This window comes from Thrips palmi, unplaced genomic scaffold, assembly GCF_012932325.1.
Source record: "Thrips palmi isolate BJ-2018 unplaced genomic scaffold, TpBJ-2018v1 HiC_scaffold_18, whole genome shotgun sequence".
Classification (NCBI taxonomy): Eukaryota; Metazoa; Arthropoda; class Insecta; order Thysanoptera; family Thripidae; genus Thrips; species Thrips palmi.
The window spans coordinates 4,274,406-4,289,509 of NW_023144627.1; the positions used below are offsets into that span (position 1 = coordinate 4,274,406).

Below are 15,104 nucleotides of genomic sequence, written 5' to 3' on the forward strand. Positions count from 1 at the left end.
GTCGAGATCTATGAGTGAAAATGTGCTCAAAATAAAATAAATTTGTGTAAAGTAACTATAATAATGGTTGCATGGGTCCCTAAAAGTCTGCATATAGAAGAGCTAGCTAGCTAGTAGCTATCAGGAGTTGTGTTGGGCCCTGATATCCTTACTTTGAGTGATCTGCATGGTCGACCAAGTAAGCGTATGAGAGAAACGACAAAAAAAAAACAGTCAATTAAAGGGAAAAATATGCCGCAATTAGACATGTTATAGGCTCCAGAAGAAAAAATTGTGGCGGGCCATCCAAACCCTCTTAAGGGAGTATGCACCAATAGTAGAGGAAAAGAAAAAAAAAGTTTGGCCAAAATCCATGATGACGTATTTTCAGAACGGTGAAATTTGTCAAATTTTCACCAAAATTCACCATTTTCACTACCCTTAAAACCTCCCAAGATGGTTCTCAAACAACTTTTAATGCTTTTCCCACATTCCTAAACCCTCAAGAACACCTACAAAAATTTTGAAAAAACATTTTTGTTTTTACTATTTTTAAACTTATAAAACCATAAAACTGGTGCAAAAACTAAACCGTTCAAAATGTTTTCAAAAAAATTTACATGGTGAGTCAGGGGCCGATACTGAATCGATTGATACCACTTAGGTCGAAATCCGAGGACCTCGATTCCAAACCGTCGTTGGATTCACGTGGAATGTCCCAGCGACATTTTGTCGTTGAAGAACAAAATTCTTTTTATCACTCTTTATGATACAATTTGTGTGGAAACAAAATCTTTTGCAATTATCTGCTCAAATAAAGCATATTACGAGTAATCATCTATTTTTTTCTTCTAAGTCATAGGGAAATTACTATTGTTTAAACAAACCATGCAAAATAAATTAAGCGACAAAAGTGCTCTATGAATATTGTCGCAGACATTACAAAATTTCTTTGGGACTTTCAATACTTGTCGTTGATGTGTTATTGTAGGTGCGTTATTACAAGTTAGTTGTTGTGAAATTATCCCTTGGTTCCAATACGACTACGGTTTAACAAGCTATTCAGTCCACAACAAATCTTGTCGCTAAAAAAGTTAGCGATATATGTGTCGCTAAGTTACGACAAAATTTTTATCAGTGCAGGCTCGGTTCGAGACCTGTTAAGCGACTCTGCAGCTCAACAAGCGTCTAGAGTTTTGGCCACCTCCACCGGCCTTCTGGCCCACTGTGGGTGGCTACGAATGGCAGTGGTACCTATGTGGTCGATGTGCCACCCGTCAAAATTTAAACTTGGCAACAAAAAGAAATTAAAATGCCGTAAAATTCGAAAAATTCCAATGCTAATGTATTCCACAGTGGAACATCTTTGAAGTCAATCATTATTAAAATGTTCGTGGGGGAAAGGACGCAGTAAATTAATTTTCGCGGGTTGGCAACAATCTTCTCGGTGTCAGCGCCCTTGCGAAAATAGCGAAGCCGAAAACACGAGTAGTCGCGCATTAAAACTGCCCCTCCATTGTTGCTGACGTTGAATTGTTTGGCTTGTTTCAAAAGGCTACGGTTCTCTAGTCATGTTTTCTTCAATTCTGTGAAATAGTTCTCACTCACAACGTAACAACACCACGACGGTTGGTTTGACAAACTTTATAAACTCAGGAGGGATGGTTTCGAATCGCAGGTGAGTCTTGTTCGAGGAACATGAGCACTGAAAGTCGCGAGGTAGAGCGATGTGGTCATGGTGCTAACTGAATGAGTACCATCAAACAAAAACTAGAGCTAAGACCAGCTAAGACAAATGTAAGAAATATAATTTTGTTTTATTGATTCAGTAAAAAGTTGATAAATGAAAAAATTGTTCTATTTTTTCAAAATTTTTAAATCTTTTCTTCAACATGTGTCCTCAAAATATATTCAGATATAATGTCATAATTTATACAGATTAATTTTGTAGTAGAAAATACACATTGAAAATGAAACAAACACAAAACTCACAATGAGTGTCGGTTTCCATATTGGTAAGACTGTATAATGTTCTGCGCATGAGCAAAGACATTCCCATTAAAAATTTTCATCAGGCAGTGCCAATGAAAAGACTGCGTCCAAAAAACCCTCTTGTGCTATTGTTACATCTGTTCTATCACGGTCGCAGTAAGTTTTTTATTCGAACGTCCTTTTTCAAAGAAGCGACCGTTTTTGGGGTAACCTGTACAGTCAAACTCCAATATAGGCTCGTCCAATATAGGCTCGGTTTTAGCGACGGACCCCCGGCTGGCCCCCGAGCCGAGCACCTCACCGGCGAGGGTTTTATTGAGGGTCAAGCCAGGCAGAGCCACAGACAATAGGCCAGTCGAGCGGAAGCCAAACAAAAGGCATGCGTGCCTTTTAATTTAATATTATTAAAACCTCCAAATTTTTAACAATATCCTCATTTTTAATTATGTTTAAAAGTGCCAAAAATTTTAAGAATTTTTGTGATCATTAGACCTTCCTACGATAATTTTAACGATGCGTGTCCGAGGTCATTAGTCTAACGTTCGAAATGTGAAAATTGTCGTAGCAATTTCTCGTTTTCACTCAAGTTTCCGGTTTTTTCTCCTCTTTCCGAAGCTGCTTTCAAAATTGCATATTTACAAAAACTGTAGTTTTTGGTGTTTCGAAAATCAAAGGCCAGTACTCATTGTCCACACCTCACCTGGCCTCTCTTGTTCCCGAGCGCTCGGCGAGGCCCACGGCAACACGTGCAAAACCTTTTTCCCAATCTGAAATAGTCTCGGCGACCCTCCCGAACTGCGAGCCTATATTGGAGTTTGACTGTACACAAGCGAAACGGAGCCATGCTGTTGGTTTGGTTTGGCTCGGCTCCCCCCTCTCTCTTTCTTTTTCGTTGACGAGTCGAGCTTTGCTATGGAAATAATGATTTTGACGGCAATTTTCTCAAAATTTATCGCCGAGATTTCAACCATATTCCAGAATTGAAATCACGTCTCAGAATTCTACCAGTCTGCAAAATCTCATCAAAATCCTTTAGAGAGGTTTCGACTTGCATAAGGGGCCACGCGATCAAATCCCAGCGAGGCTGAATCCTGGGGGGATGCTATAACGCTACTCCGTGCCTAAAAACCGAACTTTTAGGTGCAAGCCAAGGAGTACTGCAGATCCATCCATGCACTATGAATGTACCCTTGTGCACAACGCCCGCAAACCTCACCGTCTGCGTTGACACCTGCATTTCGGAGTTGCATACATTTCGAGGGGTTAATCACTGGTGTGCTCATGCGTACAAATAAGCCTGTACTCAGTAAACTTACAAGTTCAAATTTAACCAAATTCTCTAGTTTGAAGTTAGATTCGAATGCATTAGAGTGAATTGCAAAATTTTTGGTTAATTTTGATGTACGAATAGGACTCGAGTTATGTGCTCATGGCCCGCTCGTAGCGCCTGTCGGATAGATAAGCAAGTCCTGCAACTCACTAGAGTGCGATTGGTGGCCTAACTTGCCCTAGCAGGGGCCAAAGAGGGCCTTGACTCAGGCACGTTGTCAGACTGGTTGCTGGCCTACCCGCTACTACCACTAGGGGCTACGAGCTACCGAGTTAATTTCTGTCCAGAAAGTACTTTGAGATCACGCTAAATCCTGTCCTCGCAAGTCAGTACCCTCGATGCTAAAATGGGTCGTCTGCACTTTAAGAAAATACTAGCCGCAATACTCCCTTAACACTTCTGTCCGGTTTTAATATTACAGGGCATTTGCCGACAAAATATGCCACAAATCAACAATATATTATGCACAGTGTAGCAGGAATCCTGGGCGTGCAAAGTTCGCCTTAGCCCGGTTTCGGAATGACTTCGCAGTCGACGATCGCGCAGTATCTCACAGGGGAGTTGGGATCTCCCCGAGCGCGCAGGTGGACACGGTAGCGCCCGTACGGCATGATGGGGAAGTTTGGAAAGGTCCAGTTCACCGGGCCGTTGACATCGTACTGGCCCTGAAAGGATGAGAACGATCACGAGGTAGCTTGGATACTCTGCAAGCAGTCTACTCAACACGCTCTTGTCAGGCTTAAGGGGAGGTTCTGGTGAAAATGCTATTTTCTCCTAAATAGGTCCCACTCTGAAAATTTGTTAAAAATTTGATGTCTTATCAAGTATTTACTAAAAATTTTCATTGGGGAGGCACATTCCATGCCCTGAACCCAGTCGCAGAGCCTTTTTCTCCCATTTAGGCTATAACTTTAAAAATCTTCTTGCGCATACTATTTTGTCGTAAAAGGTTGGCTTAGACATTTTTCACTTCTTCGATTCATTTTTTAAAAATGCCGGCATGCACATCTCAAAATGTCAATTGCATTTTTATTCGCAAGCTTTCTTACCAAGCATTTCACTATAATTGATCAAAAATGTACAAAATAGTCAAATTTTAGGGACTTTTCAGCTTTAAAAGCTAATAACTAATAATATGATGGAAGTTTTGAGCTCTGCATGCCGGTATCTTTTGAAAATGAGTCGAAGAAGTGAAAAATGTCAAGAACAACCTTTTACGACAAAATAGTATGCGCAAGGATATTTTTTTAAGATACAGCCAAAATAGGCTCAAAAAGACTCTTCGACTGGGTTTACAGCATGGCATGTGCCTTCAAAAGTCAAATTTAAGTCTCCTCAATGAAAAATTTTATATTCCAAACAAATTATGACTGTAGGATCCATTTGGAAAATGGCAAGATTTTCACCAGAACCTCCCCTTAGAACCTTTCGAAGTATTTTTCCTCATTCATTACATATTCGTATGAACAGCAGGAATACTTAGTATTTTCTAAGAAAGTATGAATAATTTTCTTTGTAAAATTATGTACAATAGAAAATTCTCAGTACAATATCGAGGGGTCCTATTCAAAAGATCTTATCTGGGCGTTCCGTCGAAGACAATCTTATCTTAAACGCAGGCAAATTTCACTCATTTTAATCCTTTCGGATAAATACGACGGTAAACGAAATATATTTCTACATGCACTTTCGGTTTCTTTGATCTTCCATCTTAAGATTAACGTGAACTAAATCACAAATTTTATTAACATGTAGCTGTACCAAATGGTCAAAATCAGTGAAATTCGGCTGCAAGATAAGATTATCTTGGGGGAAAGCCCAGCTAAGATCTTTTGAATACACTCTCAGACTCGTATTTACTTTTTATCTCTTGCCATAAAGGTTTTTGTGAAAACGTAATATATACTTTTTTTCTTTTTAGCTATGCACTATTTTGTTTATTGTATGATGTACTTAGTCCATTAAACCGGACTTTTTGTCATTTGCAATGTACGTTTCAATTTCTACATGATCTATTGATAATTTCATCTATATTCCGATCAAAATTGTGCATAGTTAAGAAGAAAATAGTACATTTTACGTTTGCTCAAAAAACGCAATAAGCAAGAGAGAAAAAAGTCCATATAGGTCTGAGAGTGTAGGACCCCTCGTGTTTAATATTTCCTAAGTAGTTCTGGAAAAAAGGAAAAGTACGTATTTTGGTTGCACAAATGACTTGCATAAGTACTGAGAAAATGAGCAAACAGTCAATAACGTGCTGAGAGTGTAGTGCAGCATGGAATGGCCGCTTGCTTCACCTTCGGAATGAAACAGCGTTCGTTCTTGTTGAGTGACACCCCGGTGCTTTTGGCTATGATGGCGAAGATGCCCGGGGCTTGGTCACGTATCGTAGTGCATCCGACGTTGGGGAACTTGACTACGAAGGCGTTCTCCTTCCACTCGTTGTTGTTTCGAACGGCCAAGTCCAAGTACATCTAACATGTAGTAACGTCAGGCCGTTGCGTTAGGGAAAATGGGACGCATTTCGTTTTCTGGATTTTTACCATAACAGGATTCAAACCCAGGTCTATACATTCTCATTCCGGAAACTTGACATCACGTTGAAACGAATCACCGAGCGTCGCGTTTCTTTCAGTAATGTGCCCCATTCGTTTGAGTGCACTCCCATTCCAGGAACGTGACATCACGTTGAAACGAACGTGACAAAATGTAACGTTCGTTTGAGCGCTGTGTCACATTTGTAAATGTGAATCGGCCAAAAATTACCTTGTTCACATTCAAACGAACGTGACACTTTGTCACGCTCGTTTCAACGTGATGTCACGTTCCTGGAATGAGAGAGAGTCAGTAAGCCAAGCTCTGGCTGATTCACATCCAAACGGACGTGACATGATGCTCAAAAGAACGTGACGTGACATTTTGTCACATTGGTTTCAACGTGCTGTCACGTCCCAGGAATGGGACTTTAGGGTCAAAATAGATATCCATACTTGCAGAGTGCACCACAGTATATAAAAGTGCCCACAGGCATTCATTCAATGTGCGATGCACAGACCTGCTTTTGCAGCGTGTGCTAACGTTGAAATCTCACTATCGCTCGTACCCAGAAGTTGTCCTCGACATCCCTTGTCAGTGACAAATTAGATGTGACGACTTGCAGATCGTAGGGCCTCGCGGGCTTAAAATGCGTGGCACGCAAGTGGAACACTGCTGAGCCATCACTAGGGCACGAATCGTACGTATGCATATAGGCAATGTACGGGCCCTGGAAAAAAAAAAACTGGTTACTCCCTTCGCCATAAATTACAATCTTTTCTGCGCTGTCATAAAACACTCAGCTTTTGTTCTGTAAAGAATAAGCCCGGAATGATCTTGTGAGTAAAATGCCGCGTTATTTTTCAACACCATCGTGGGAAAGGAGTGATGAAAAGAACGACTTAATAGAATTGCAAGGTACACTCGTGTAAATTTTGTCAGTATGTCAGAAAGACGTCTGAAATCCTGACCAAAATTCGCGCACCTCTAAAAGCTTAAATTCAGACAAATTACTCTGATATTGATGGTTTGAGTTCTACAGAATGTCCGGAGGTGTTTTCAGCCAGAAAAAGTATTCGACGGCATCACACTTGCTAAGAAGTCCACTTTTCTTGCAGCTTTTTTGTCCGATATCAAGGCTGGAAGTTAATTTTGTGGGCAATCCTCTTTCAGATGCATGTTACCGATAGGAACAAAAATAAAACATTTGGCTGATATCGTGCGCGAAGCAAACATTACGTAATTTTGCAGACCTTTTTCATCCCTCTTTTATTTGATGCCAACTTTTGAAATTGTTGTCAAAAGATCATACTTTGACGTGGTGCCTGCAGTTTGTCTTTAGCATTCGTACCTAACTGCAAGTCGTTATTCAATAACGCTTGTACGTACAGCAAACGAGTTGATGTATCTGCTTTGAGCGTGATCGGAGGTCAGAAGCACTGCGCCTGCCCAGGCGACGATCTGATGCACCCAATGCTGAAGCAAATTTGCTTAGAATTACAATTTTTTCGTTGAGAATCTTGACGGCTTGCCAGTATTGAAAATTTCACTAACAAATGGTGTGGAGCTGTATTTTGATGTGTTCTGACAGTGAGCCAAAGACACACCAAAACGTCGCTTTTTGACCCAAATCATCCGTTAGGGACATGCCGGAGCCGGGTGATTCCGTGCGTAGGGGCCGTTTTAGCCACCTAAGAAAGTCAAGTAATCAATCTTGCTTGTTCGGCCGGAATTAGGCCTAGATGGCATCAATTGAACCCCAGGAAGACACTCTGAGCGTGGGCGAGCTAAAATTTGACTTTCGTTTTCTCCCCCTATGAAATATGACGAAATTAACTGAAAATATGACGGAAATTACGCTTGACGGAAATTACAAACAGGTGTTTCTGGCTCACTGCAACTGCATATCGCCACAGAAATATGCCATAAGTTTGGCACACTAGTTCGACGTCAAGACACATCTTTTCAAGTGTAGGATGTCTTTCAAAACCCAATAGACGAGGAGCGAGAGGGGCATACGGAAATTACACCAATTGTTACAACCCACCGATTTCACACACTACTTCCACTCTCACACTCACCCCCCTCACTTTTTCGCCACCGAAATTCGTTCATATGGTAAACAGACCGTGCTGATTCTGAATACGGCGGTGGTTTTGAGCAGGAAGCACTCCTAGTAGTTTTTTTGGTGCTTACTTTGAAACCGCTAAGGTAAAAGTCGGAGTACGGTGGACATTTAGTACGCGTTCTGAAAGTACAGTTCCAATCAATATACGATCTTCAAATTCAAGCAAGATAGTCACTCTTAGTTAAAGATTTGATGGGTGTGTGTGGAATTCGAAGATTTGAATGGAACGCAGGGTTATAGAGCCGCAAAGTTGGTGTAAGGTGCGAATGGACATGACGGAACTTACAAAATCGACCCTTTTGGCCCCTCTCCCGCGTCACATGTTAGCTTTGAAAGTCCGTTTACAAAGGGAACAAGCTATTCTAGTGCCAAACAAGATTCTTAAGTGTATAAATGGACTGCACTCGAATAAGTTCGCTCTGGGGAGGGTGTGGACACGAAAACGCCCTCTACGCACGGAATCACCCAGCCGCCCTATCAAAAACTAGGGATGTTTCTGAAATAAGCACAAAAGCGGAACGTTTTAGTGCAAGCCAAAGGCTGCGTTCAAAAAGTTTGTCAAATCGATTGAGACTAGTGCACAACGCCCGCAAATCTCCCCCTCACCCTCTGTCACTTGTGAACACCTGGATGCATCTTGCAGCGGACCGCACTGGCAGCCAACGAGTGAGTCATCACATTCGTTTTCACATGAAAATTTCAAGTCACATTCGGGCATGTGAAATTAAAACGAGCGTGACACATCGTGACCTGAAACTTATGTCTGTCACATTCAAACGAACGTGACAGTACGTGGGTGTAACATACAACTGAACGTGAGACTTCATAGGTGTCACATTCGTTCTGATGAGATACGACATATGTCACATTTGTTTCAGTGCGACATTTCGTCTGCTGATTTCGTGTCACACTTGAAGTAATTGGATTGAGCGGTGCGGTGTCACATTCGTATGACCATAAATTTTCACTGTTTGTCACATTCAAACTCCCAACGCCTGTTTGGCGTGCAAACGAATTTGATGACACACCAGTTGGCTCTTTTCTCTTCCACTCTCAGACCTTCACTGATTATTTTTTCTATATTGTAGAAAATTTACTCTACGGCTTACTGATTTTAGAGCGTTACTATGATATAGTAAATATTTTCATTAACATATCGAATAAATTTTACATGAGATACAGATAAATTAGCGGTAACAAATTTGGTAATTATAGACAATCTTTTACTTACTTACAGAAAATTTACAATATCAGTAAAAATATGATGACAAATTTGTTTATAATCAAAGAATTTATTTTCTGCAAATGTAGAAGATAAAGTTTGTGCTCATAAACAATTTGTCGATGACTACTTTGTGATCTTCAGTAAATATTTTCAGAGAAATTTTTCTCCGTTCAAACAAAGCTGATTGGAAGGTAATGCGCTTAGTCAAAATGATCCTACAAAACATTCTTAGCTTCAACAAGTCAAGAAAGGACTCAATGTAAGCGGCTTTTAAGAGATGGTTGAATTGTGACTTTTAGCGGAAACATCCAAAAAGTTATTCTGACTCTTTAAAATCTTTTCTGTTAATTCTTGTTTATATTATCTGTATGTAGAGAACATTTTGCCTACATTTATAGATCATTTTTACTAGAATGGAACAGTAATTTTTTTCTGCTTGATCATAACTGTAGTTGCAGAAAATATTATCAACAGACCACTTTTCTGTAAGGTTGCTGATTATTTTTTCTGTACTTACAATCAAAAGGACTACAATTGCAGAAAAAATAATAAAACTGTAGGTTTACTGAAAAAAATGTCCGTGGAGTGTCGGAGAGTGGATCGGCTTTGGTGACAAATCGTTGTCATACGCATTCAAACGATCGTGAGAAATAAAGCTTGTATACTGAGAATGAAAAAGTCATGATCAATACCCAATTTTGGGTGAGGTATACTTTATTACCCAAATTTGGGCGAGGAAGCCTTCCTCGCCCAAAATTGGGTCAGGAAGGGTGTATCAGCTACCTATGTGGCTCCATAGTATTATGACCCAAATTTGGGTAAGGAAACTTTCCTCACCCAAATTGGGCGAGGAAGCCTTCCTCGCCTAAATTAGGGTGAGAAAGAATCCCTCGCCCAAAATTTTTGTCATGATCATGACTCTTTCATTCTCAGTGTAGAACTGGCACTGTTCATGGTTGTCACTCAAAGGACAACTCACCGTGGACATGGCAATGCATTGTGACGCGCACTAGCTGACCTGGGTCCCATTCGGCGATTGGAAACTACGAGACAGATCCGCCGAAAACGAGATACTCCACACGACACATTTCGTGTCTAGATAGGATCGAACGTCACTTACACTCTCAGAATCTTGCGAAGAATGTGTTCGCATTACAAACTGTGTGGTTTGCAGCTTGCGAAGAGTTTGGCTGATCGTATTACAAACTAGTAGCAATTTTGCACTTTTAAAAGCTTCCGAAGCATTTGCTTCATAGAAAATGAAGGCAATGTGGCATTGTTTCGTATTATGAAAAAATGCTTCGTATTATATACGAAGGATTTTGCTTCGTAATACGAAGCATTTCTTTGTAGTGTTAATGCCTCACTCTAAAAAAAATATAGTGGCATTTCTACTTCACAGTCATATGGTACAAGTACCAACGTCGGTATGGGAAACGAAAGTCCTATACGTGATTTGGAAAATTCCTGTACGTCTATACGGCTATGGGCTATGCCGTCTACTTTTCCCTGTTGAGGTCAGATTTTAATTTCCCTGATAAGTGGTCACCCTGTGCTGGTATTTTCGGAGTGCATAACTGCTGGATTTTTGGCGAGCGATAGCAAGCCCATGCCGTGTTTGGGGGTACCAAAAAGTGACTGGTCGTGCGTCTGTCTGTAACTCACTCACGTTTCTCAGCAACTACCGCACAAATAGTTTCAAAATTTCGCACCGGAAGGCTCCTAAATCTCCCCCAGGGGGAGTTTATCTTATATTCACGATTACTATTGTTTGAAATATTCAAAATATCTTTTTGAATTAGGTTCTTAGCGTGGGTAGGTTGGCAGTGGTTGGCAGCTCGTAGCAATTTTTCATACTTGCGGCCGCGACTCTCAAATACGGGACCTGGCAAAACATTGGCAAATAAAACAAACTAAGGAGCAGAAGGGCTTAGAAGTGAGTACGGTCATAGTTTTTCGATATTTCAGAATGATTGAAACCCCTCCGGAGTGTCAACTCAGTGAAATACGGAAAATGAAAGTGACAATTATTACGCGTTTCGTCCGTCCGTCCACCCCCTCCCCTCCCCCGCTACAGGGGAAATGTTTTAGTCAGTGGAGTGTGTTTGATAAGTGCAAGAATGATTTGGTCTTTTTAACCTTTGTGAGTGTATTTCCATTTATATTCTCAGACACTATATTTTTTAGTTGTTTGCTTTGCTCAATAACAGTTAGAAAATATATTTATACATTCTATGAGTACAAACCAGATGCTAATCTTGCCAAAATAAATAGTCTTTGCTGACTCTTGGCACTGATTCTGGGAAAAGGCTTCATTGCAATGCTGTGAGTTTACTATAGTACTAACCTTAAGGAAAACCATATGATGAGTGAGTGTAGCGCATTCAAGGTTTGACATTGACATCAGATTCAATGAGACGATTCACTGACTTGGTCATATGATTTCATGAGACGATTCTTTTAACTTAATCATACATTGTCTGCGACAACTGGTAATTTGTGTTGGTCATGGTTTGAGTTGGCTTTTTTTTTAATTTACTCAGAATGTTAGGTAAATACTTTTGCTAAACTGTTTCAAAGATCAAATAACACATCATGACTATCTTTATGAATAAGATTAACTTGCGTTTAGCAATAAGTGGCCTCGACATTGGATTCTATGAAACGATTCATTGGATCTGACAGAAAGTCTTCTCCGTAAAGTAGTTGCAATCAGCCTGCCTGTAAATATGTCTCTTTTTAATTAATGCAGATAAATCAATATAGTTTAATCCACTAGTTTAAACAAGAAGGGAGAAAGGCTTTTTAGGTATTACTAATAACATTGCGTATTCATAAGTTCAGTAACAAGGAGATATCGAATGGTAATTGAAGTATTTGTGAATCGTATGGTACAGAAACTGAGCGCGGCGCGGGAGTCGCGGTGGTCGCGGCGCGGCGCGGGAGCCAGCCGGCGTTCCGACGTGTGAACGGGCTGGAGGGCTGACGACGAGTGTGCCCTTGCCCTGGGGCTGCACGGGCTCGACGGGGGCCTCGGGACGGAGAGGCCCTGCACGTGCAGGCGCAGAACAAGGGCGGTGCGGCCCTGGACGACTTTCCCAGCAGTGTAGGCGTGATTTTGTCGCCGCCGTCCAGGGTCGCCCCCTCGGTCTCGAGGCTGTAAATGTGTTTATTGTGTAGGGACATTCCATGTGAAGTCAACCAGGCCTTAGCCACCATGGGCTCCGATCCGGTTCTCGTTTTCAGGGTTTGTTACCCCTATGGTCCCATGAAATAATCGGTACTTGGTTTGGGGTCCGGCCCCCCAGGGACTGGGCTATGGCCAATTTACTTTTTTTGCTAAATATTGGAACAACGCAACTTTGGAGGGCAATATCTCAGCAACCATTGGTCGCAGGTCAAATCCGAGACCAGATTTGGAAAGAGGATGAAAAACTGAATCTTTTTTGTCTTTGAAGTTTTTACGTCCAAAAACTTTTTATAACTTTAAAACTTTAGTGAAATTTTCAAATTAGCGCCATTTCCTAGATCCTCAACCGATTTCGACCAATCTGGGCTTAAAAGATAGCTTAAACCCTTCCCTAAACGAAAATGTTAACCAAAAAATGTGTTCGGCTTCGTTCCCGAGAACGAGCTATTTTCGTGAACCCCTGCAACCACGTATTTCACTAAATTGTAGTGACGGCCGCACTCGATACCACACTGGACGCTCTCTTCGGTGTTTTCGGCTCAAAGCAAGTTTCCGGGTTGCTTTTCTAAGGTCAGGGGATCCAAACGCCTGTCAGGTAGGCCAACAACCAGCAGACCTGCAACACACAAGTGACGACAGGGTGGCCTGCACTATAAAATCAAATGTGTGCTTAGTACAAAGCTGTGGGAGTGTGCTTGTCAAGCATACACTCTTAAAACCTTACGAAGTATTTTAAGCATACGTATAAGAAACTTAAATACTTTGTTATACGAAGAAATAGTTCGTAAATTACGAAGTAATTTCTTTGTAAGCTTATGTATGCTCAAAATACTTTGTTATACAAACTTCATTTCTTTGTAAGGCCCAAAATAGTTTGTAAGGTTTTCTCAGTGTACATCTATAGAAGTGTACTTGGGCAAGCATGCATCTATAGATGTGTACTTAGAGAAGCATGCACCTATAGCTGTGTACTTGGGCAAGCATGCATTCATCTCACCCATTCCAAAGCACACAGCCATAGATGCATGCTTGCCCAAGTAGCTATAGGTGCACATCTATAGATGTATGCTTGTCAAGCACTTTTCTATCGATGCATGCTTACCCAAGCATACTCCTATAGCTGTGTTCTTACAAAGCAAGTTTCCGGGTTGCTTTTCTAAGGTCAGGGGACCTTCTATACATCTATAGAAGTGTGATTGGGCAAGCATGCATCTATAGATGTGTACTTGGGCAAGCATGCATTCATCTCACACATTTAAAAGCACACAGCCATAGATGCATGCTTGCCCAAGTACACAGCTATAGGTGCACATCTATAGATGTATGCTTGTCAAGCACTTTTCTATAGATGTGTGCTTGACAAGCACACTCCTATAGATGTATGCTTCCAAGCATACTCCCACAGCTTTGTACTAAGCACACATATGATTTTATAGTGTAGGCCACCCTGTCGTCACTAGTGCGTTGCAGGTCTGCTGGTTGTTGGCCTACCTGACAGGCGTTTGGATCCCCTGACCTTAGAAAAGCAACCCGGAAACTTGCCTTGAGCCGAACACACCGAAGAGAGCTTCCAGTGTGGTACCGAGTGCGGCCGTCACTACAATTTGGTGAAATACGTGGTTGCAGGGGTTCACGAAAATAGCTCGTTCTCGGGAACGAAGTCGAACACATTTTTTGGTTAACATTTTCGTTTAGGGAAGGGTTTAAGCTATCTTTTAAGCCCAGATTGGTCTAAATCGGTTGAGGATCTAGGAAGTGGCGCTAATTTGAAAATTTCACTAAAGTTTTAAAGTTATAAAAAGTTTTTGGACGTAAAAACTTCAAAGACAAAAAAGATTCAGTTTTTCATCCTCTTTCCAAATCTGGTCTCGGATTTGACCTACGACCAATGGTTGCTGAGATATTGCCCTCCAAAGTTGCGTTGTTCCAATATTTAGCAAAAAAGTAAATTGGCCATAGCCCAGCCCCTGGGGGGCCGGACCCCAAACCAAGTACCGATTATTTCATGGGACCATAGGGGTAACAAACCCTGAAAACGAGAACCGGATCGGAGCCCATGGTGGCTAAGGCCTGGTTGACTTCACATGGAATGTCCCTGTACCCCTAGTTAAATGTGTGTCAGTACTTGGGAAGTGTTTTTCCAACAATTAACACTGCAAACGAGGAGAAATATTGCTCATGTTGAACAAGACTAAACTCGTCCAATGTAGTGAAAAGTGACTTTAAATTTCTAGTTTGATGGAATAGGCCATCAGCCTCTACGCACCACACACAGACCATTGAAATGCATTTCCATTTTATTTTATTCTGAGTTACAGTGTAGGAATATCAAAAAGCATGATTCTTTGAGTTACTCTTGACTGCTTAGGGTTAGTTATGAGGGCTCGTGATGGCTAAGCTGCCGTCTCTACGAAGATCACGCACAGTGTTCTCAAAAACGTCTGGGATTTTGACCGCACCAGCCTTCCTAGGCTACTGCAGGACGGGCTTTGCTTGCTTTGAAATCAAATTCGGGAAATTTTGCTTTTTAATTTATTAGATACACAGTGACAGTAGAAGAGCAGGCATGGCCCAAACTGCGAATCTTCCCTAAAACTTCTTAGAACGCTTTTAATGTTACAGGGTCATTTTCCGATAAAATATGCCTCAATCAAACGATATTTTAGTACAGTTTGGCAGGGAGCCTGGGCGGGCCACAGTGGGCCACAAGACCAGTGGAGGCGGC

General features: G+C 41.3%; 1 protein-coding gene across 1 annotated transcript; it reads right to left on the reverse strand.

Annotated features, from left to right (window-relative positions):
* Positions 1-3,804: 3,804 nt before the first annotated feature.
* LOC117644632 lies at positions 3,805-10,193 on the reverse strand. The gene is made up of 5 exons (XM_034384243.1): positions 10,169-10,193; positions 7,226-7,312; positions 6,405-6,566; positions 5,599-5,775; positions 3,805-3,966 (listed from the first exon to the last, which is right to left on the reverse strand). The coding sequence occupies exons 1-5, from the start codon at positions 10,175-10,177 to the stop codon at positions 3,805-3,807; spliced, it is 597 nt and encodes a 198-aa protein (XP_034240134.1). The 5' UTR covers positions 10,178-10,193.
* Positions 10,194-15,104: the final 4,911 nt, after the last annotated feature.